This window comes from Cololabis saira, chromosome 10, assembly GCF_033807715.1.
Source record: "Cololabis saira isolate AMF1-May2022 chromosome 10, fColSai1.1, whole genome shotgun sequence".
In the NCBI taxonomy this organism is placed as follows: domain Eukaryota; kingdom Metazoa; phylum Chordata; class Actinopteri; order Beloniformes; family Belonidae; genus Cololabis; species Cololabis saira.
In genome coordinates, this window is record NC_084596.1 from 42,179,817 (window position 1) to 42,187,399 (window position 7,583).

At 42.2% G+C, this 7,583-nt stretch overlaps 1 protein-coding gene across 1 annotated transcript in view; it reads left to right on the plus strand.

Moving 5' to 3' along the window:
- LOC133453085 (protein zyg-11 homolog) overlaps positions 1–4,334 on the plus strand; it is a 30,758-nt gene extending 26,424 nt beyond the window's left edge. Inside the window, exon 14 of the mRNA XM_061732947.1 lies at positions 3,737–4,334. Coding sequence (XP_061588931.1) covers positions 3,737–3,918 — 182 coding nt within the window. The 3' untranslated portion in view covers positions 3,919–4,334. The remainder of the gene's footprint in view (positions 1–3,736) is intronic.
- The last annotated feature ends 3,249 nt before the right edge of the window (positions 4,335–7,583 follow it).

The following is a 7,583-nucleotide window of genomic DNA, read 5'->3' on the forward strand; positions in this document are numbered from 1 at the left end:
CACTGAATTTTCACAAATGGCAACTTTATTGTTAAAAAAAATAAAACATAAGTTGTATATAAATAACATTTATGCACTATTGCTGGCTCAAGGAAGGACCGTGTGTCTTCTGAAGGTGTCGTTGAAGATTCAGGTGCTTGGAACATCTGAAACCATAAACAGAAATAAATGTATTACGGTACTACAGTTTTTCACAATTGTTTAAACACATTTATTGGAACATCAGACACAATGTGCACAACCTGAAACTCATGTTTCAGGTGGCTGAACCAATCCTGCTGAACTCCAAGCACATTTACTGCTCTAGACTCAAATTCCCATTCCATACCACACATTTCTCACAACACTACACACAATTCCCAATATACTGCACACTCTTCTTGATTTCCCTCTCTTGCTGTTTACACAGAACACACAGTCAATCACATTTCTAAACTCCAAAGGCTGTTGTGCAATATGCAATCAGCAATTTGCCATTGAATTCATATTCATTGATGAAGCGGGGTTCAACCTTGTAAAAAGAAGGTGCAGAGGGAGGAATATCATCGGCCAGCGTGCCATCACAGAGGTCCCTGGCCAACGTGGAGGGAACATAACAAGGTGTGCTGCCATCAATCACCACGGCGTCCTCCATCACCATGCCACCCTTGGCCCCTACAACCCTGCACTTCTTCTAGCATTCCTGGACCAGCTCTACAATAGCATTGTCCAGCCAGACCAGATGGAGGACACAGAGGTGGTCAGGTTCGTTGTTATCTGGGACAATGTCAGTTTCCACCGGGCTGCTCTGGTCCGTGACTGGTTCAGGGTCCATCCAGAAGTTGATGTCCTATATCTCCCTCCATACTCTCCCTTCCTCAACCCAATTGAGGAGTTTTTCTCTGCCTGGAGATGGAAGGTATACGAGAGAAATCCTCAGACACGGATCCCACTGCTGCAGGCCATAGAGGACGCATGTGGCGATGTCACTGTTGAGGCCTGTGAAGGTGTAGGAGATTCTTCCCCCGCTGCTTGACCAGGGAGAACATCGCCTGCGACGTGGATGAGGTCCTGTGGCCAGCCAGGGATGAAAGGCAGGATGCAGCCTAATACTTTTGTTCTGTTTCTATATTTTGTCAAGTTTTCATCCACAGCTTGCTGTGATGTCCAGTGGACTGCTTTTTTGAGTCCAAATACTGTAAAATATTATTTGTTGTTACAGTAAAGAATTGTGTGTTGTTTTCTATTTGAGTAGCCTATACATACGAATACTATATGGTGACATATTACATCCAACAGCTGAATGTGTAACACTGAGGGATTCATATAGTGTTTTCCATATAGTGTCTTCCATTCTGCACATCAGTGTTCAGTGGGTGCTTAGCAATATCTACTTAAAAGGTGTATGTGTTTGGCATTTGAGAAGGAAATACCATTTAGTGAAGAGTTAACACTGTTTTGAAGGTAGTGTGGGCTTTTACAAGAGAAGTGTAGGATTTTGCATTTTGTGTGCTATCAGGCGCCACTACTATGGAACCAACACCACCTCCACCTTTAAAACTAAACTTAAAACATTTCTGTTTAGTAAAGCCTATAGTTAGTGTTTAGTAAACCTCTAGCTGGTGTTGGTAAATCTCTAGGTAGTGTAAACTTTAGTGTGTCAGAGTCGCTCCTGTGGTTTCTTGTGCTGGCCCCCCCTTCTCCTCCCCTTTCTCTCTTTTGTCCATGTTGCAGCATCCTTTGCCGGACACCGGAACCTGCAGGTGGTCGTGGGTGGCTTGTAGCTTGCATTACGGAGCACAAGTCTTTCCCCGACCCTGCACCCCAACCTGGGACTTGCTGATTGGGCCGGAGCTTCGGGAGCTGCGTGCTGGCCTGCGGTCCCCACCCCTGGTCATCCCGTTGCTGGCCCCCCCTTCTCCTCCCTTTTCTCTCTTTTGTCCTGCAGGTGGCCGTGGGTGGCTTGTAGCTTGCATTACGGAGCACAAGTCTTTTCCTGACCCTGCACCCCAACCTGGGACTTGCTGATTGGGCCGGAGCTTCGGGAGCTGCGTGCTGGCCTGCGGTCCCCACCCCTGGTCATCCCGTTGCTGGCCCCCCCTTCTCCTCCCTTTTCTCTCTTTTGTCCTGCAGGTGGCCGTGGGTGGCTTGTAGCTTGCATTACGGAGCACAAGTCTTTTCCTGACCCTGCACCCCAACCTGGGACTTGCTGATTGGGCCGGAGCTTCGGGAGCTGCGTGCTGGCCTGCGGTCCCCACCCCTGGTCATCCCGCTGCTGCTTCCACCTGCCTGCTGTGCTGTTGCCGTCCCTGACCCACCAGTCTGGCCCTCGGCAGGAGGGTCCCCCCTGATGAGCCTGGTCCTGCTCAAGGTTTCTTCCCTCCTAAAGGGGAGTTTTTCCTTGCCACTGTTTGGCTTAAGGTTTTTCTCCCACTAGGGGAGTTTTTACCTGCCATTGTTTATGTAATAACTGCTCGGGGGTCATGTTCTGGGTATGGGTCTCTGGAAAGCGTCTAGAGACAACTCTGTTGTATTAGACGCTATATAAATAAAATTGAATTGAATTGAATTGTGTGTGAGTTTTGTAATTTTTGTTTAGAGTTTTGAGAAAGTGAGGTAGTCTATCAGGAAATGTGTTTAAACAATTGTGAAACACTGTAATAAAGCTCTGTAACACAGAGTAACACCGGAGCTGAGCTAAATACTTAGCCCATGTGGTCGTGGTTTCAGCAGCGGAGGAGACCTATGGAAATCAGCGCCTATCGTTATGTAACGACAGGAGCAGATTCTGAACGGCTCATAGAAGTCGGGCGGGGTGAACAGACACTGCAGAATTTGATGGCATTTCATCTTCTCTGAGTTGGCAGACTGAGGGGAGATCACGTTTTTCATAATAGGTCCCCTTTAATGTTTGGTTGCTGTGTGGAGCTGGGCTCTGTTCCTCTCCATTCTTTCTTTTTTTTTTATTTCGAACATGCATGTTAATTAAAAAAAATAAAGTACAAATATATATATGTTTGTAGACAGAAGGCAAGACAGCACTTGGGCAGACCTCACGGATCCACCAACATTAGTTAACTTATCAAGTCCTACCCCTGAATCTACATACATTCTTACATATAACAAGAGTTTCAATAAACTTACTTATAAAAGACACATAACCAAACACCCCTACTTTAATAACTATTCAATATAGTGATGTAATACTCAATTATATGTACATATAAATATAGTCAAAAACAAAACAAATCAAAGCAAACAAAAAGAAAACAAAACAAACGCTCAGTATTTAGTTGTGCTACTATGTATCTATGTAATAATAGAAGGAATTATAATATATAGTATTACATTATCATTACTTTACTATAATACTACAATATAATAGAGAACAATAGACAGCAATGGTATAACAATATACTTGAATAACTATAAGAGTAGATTTGCTATGTATACTGGTTCATATATTTACCCCCAATTATATACATAGAAATAACTGTAAATCTATATATCAACATATCTACATATAACTATAAATTAATATATGTTAATAGAGATATAGATATATAAATACTGTATAATACAACTCAATATATCCATATACATACCTACATATAACATATCTATATCCATAATATACATCTATATATCGACATATATAATAAATGTACATATCTACATGTTTATTCGCATCTGTATTTTGAAAATAAAAGTTTCTTAGTATGTTTTTTTCTCCCTCCATGTCTCGTCTGTCCTGCAGCTTCACATTACAGCGGGATGCTGGAGGAGGGAGGTCTGACTGAACTCCTGCAGGCTCTGGCCGCTCACCCCGACACTCACCCAGACATCAGAACTAAATCACTCAGCATCCTGTCTCTGGTGGGACATCAGCCGGGCCCCCCAGGAGCCCTCAGCCACGACACACAACCTCAACACTCCTGACAAATATGTGAAGAAATCTGTTTGATCTGAGCTGATGTTTTCCTCAGGAGATTCTGAAATGTGCTAGACATAAAGATGCAAATGAGGCTGATGCAGTTGGAAAGTGCAGAAGCTCCATGTCAGCCAATGTAGAATTGATGTTTAGTACAATAAGTGATGTATTTTATACTTTATGTGACAAACATGATTTCTTGTTGTATTAACTTGTTTTTGTCTTTTGGGAGTTTAGTTTGGAAACCACTTTTGTTATTTATGGGCAGGCTGGAGATGAGATGAGTAACATTTGTATCGTATTAGCCTCTAATAAACTAAGGCTGCAGCTTGTTGTCAGTTCTGAGCTCTGCCACTAGAGGGCGTGTGGAGGCTTCCCTGCCTGTGGGTACAAGAGTATTTAAAAATCATATACCATACATGAAAAGATGCTAAATGAGCATGAAGCAGCTGCTTTTTCAGTCTATGCCAAAAGCCTCATTAAAAAGCCCCAGGAAGAGAGTATCCCCTCCCCTCTCCTCTCCTCTTTTTTCCTCTCCTTTTCTCTCATGCTCTCTCTCCCTGGTATCTTAGATGCTGAAGTCGTTATATTTAATGTAATGCAGCTGAAGACAGATCTGCTATTATGGAGAAGTAGATTTTCATTAATATTTGAGTTGCACCACCATCTTTAACTTCCAAATCTTGTTTTTTTGGGGAGCTTGATCAAAAGAGAAAAAAAAAACCCTTGCAGGAGTTTATTCAGCCAGGTCCTCACGTCTTCTTCACGCTACGTGTTCTGGCTGGTCAGGGGTCAGCTGTTAACAGCAGCTCCACTAAATATTTGATGAACTGGCTGTCGTTGGAGATTAAAGGTCAAGTAGCCTATAGGGAGCGTGGTGTAATGTTTACCGCGAGGAGTTCAAGTCCAGACATACTTCACCAGGGGCCCTCCATATGCTGCGCTTTATTGTGTATTTCCGACATGTTTAAATAAACAGGCCATTACCATAAAACTTTTATGGGGACTTTGCTGGGTGAATGGAAAACACGGCGTGTACGGAGGGAAACAGTGTGCACACTGTTAATCAGGTCTTAAGCGTCTGTGTGTGGCTCCAAAATCCCATCAATATTCAAGTGACACAAGGGAGAGAACCACAGTCCTGTTAAGTCCACCTTTCAATGCTGAAGCTTAATGTTTGCACATGAAAAAATAATGGGGCGCAGGTCTGAAAATGAGGTCCTCAGATGAACTACTTTTTTTCATAGCAGTTTTTCGGGGGATTTGTTTCGGGTGCAAAACAAGCCAAAGAAATTCAAAGGATATGAGAGCGTTGCAGATCCCATGTGGGCTCCTTTACTTTTAGAGCCATGATACTTTCTACCAGCAGCCCCTCAGAATAATCCACTCTTGTTCAATCTTTTTCTACAGAAGAGTATCAGGGCCAGGCAGGAGAAAAATAAAAATATTTTAGAAGAGGAAGATTTTTTTTTTATGCACTTAGAGAAAAAAGTCGAAATGTCGAGAAAAAAGTTGAAATGTCGAGATTAATGTTGAAATACAATTTCAAGAAAAAAGTCAAAATTTCATGAATAAAGTTGAAATGTTGAGAAAAAAGGCGAAATTTCGACTTTATTCTTGAAATTGTATTTCAACATTTTTCTAGACATTTCGACTTTTTTTCTCAAAATTGTATTTCAACATTAATCTCGACATTTCAATTTTTTTCTCGAAGTGCACAACAAAATATTTTTTCTCCTGCATGGCCTAATACTCTTCCGTAGATTAGAGCCCGTCTTCCCTTTCTTTTCCTCGTCACAACTTCAAATCGTCCGAAGTGCATAACTTTAGGTGTAACGCCAGTTTCAAAACAGGAACAGCCCCCAGCCAAGACAAAGACTTTCCTTGAAACGTGAAAACAACCCTGGAAGAATTCATAAAACTTCAGGACATTCCATCAATTTTTGAAAAAGGGTCTCAGTATTTTTCCTAATTTCCTCATTTTCCTCATTCAGATTTTTTCTCGAAGTGCACAATAAAAAAAATTCTTCCCCCCTCAAATATTTTTTTTCTCCTGCATGGCCCTAATACTCTTCCGTACTTTTTCTAACTGCACTGTCATGAACTTTAACGCACTATGGTCTGTTTATTCTCATACGTAGCTCTTGGATTTTCTTGCATTTTTAATTTTCTTTGAGAATTGCACGATCAACCTGCAGGGACGTCTCCCTGGACCAAGCTCGGCAACCGTCCTGGATGTTTTCCACTTGAGAATTATCTGCAGAACATTTTCAAAACGCGACAAACTGCCCAAAACATTTTCCTTTGTAGTTCGTAGGTGCTCACACTTGCTTATGATAAATGATGTGCATTTGTTAAGCATCACCTGGCTACTTCTGACTATTTATGTTCCTTTGGAAGCAAGTACCGTGTACTTATTTATCATTTATTGCTTCTGCAGTTATGTGTTTGACCAATAATGTCATGTAGTATTTCCAGAATAGTCTGATTTAAAATGAGGATTGTTAGAAGTCAAACTAAAACTAAAAACTAAATGTGAATAATCACTGAGGAGCGCGCCTCAGCGCTGCTCCTTTGTGCAGTTTTATATCAAATGCACAACATAATAGACAATCATTGAGATTGACCTGCACCTTGTACAGATCTGTTTTAGTCCCTGCATCACCAGATCTCACTAAACACCCAGCTGCTGCAGAGACAGGTACGGGAGAGCAGCGAGAAGCAGGCATGGCCAGAAGGGAACATTTTCCGGTGCAAAAATAGAAGGGTTTTTGGGGCCAGAAATAGTAAAGAATAAGAAGTAAATAAAGCAAGCGGAGGATAAAAGGAGACATGCTGGAGATAAGAAAAATAAGGTGTGTCAAAACAAACTAAAGCCCCTGTCGGTCTCAACAGCTGTTTGTGCAAAAATGCCACAGAGCTATTTGCAGATACGCCATCTCTGTCTGAAATATCATTGTGCTGCTTTTGAGTTAAAGCCCAGTGTGAATGAGCATCTTGTTATCTCACTTCTGCAGCCAGCTCTGCTGGATTAACGCGACTGTGAACCGGTCTGGGCTCCCAAAATACACTAATGTGCAATGGCACACATCTCTAGCTCAGAGCGCGCATGCATGTGCTTGTGCTGTTTATTCATTTAAATGTATTTATTGCAGTGCACATGTGTGTGTCATGTCATCTGGACCAGCTAAGGCCTCCACGCTGAGTATAAGATGAGGGAAACACTTGGGCAACAAGAAAAAAAAAACAAAAAAACCATACTTCTCCAGGCGCTGTGATGCACAAAAGGACACGTCTCCTCTGGAATGACCTTTTACTGCCGGGGAAGGATACAGCAGAGATGGCAGGCCCTTGAGCTTGTTGCACATAATGTTACAACTGTGGTACTTTCTCCTCCAGAGTGGAGGCGGAGGTTTATGCCATCAATCAAGAGCTACATTACGTTCACTTTAATAGAAAACACTGTGACAGAAGAGCAGTGTCATTCCAGCACTCTGGTAGTGAACCTCTGATGAAAATGCAGATGGATTACAGTGATGAATGTGGTAGAAAAATCTCTCCGAGGTGCTATAAGACAGCTCGCTAATACTTATGCACGGAGAGAAATCAAGCTAAACCGCAGTCATTCCAGTAAGTGACTGTAGGAAGGACAAGCATTCATTACACACTCGTG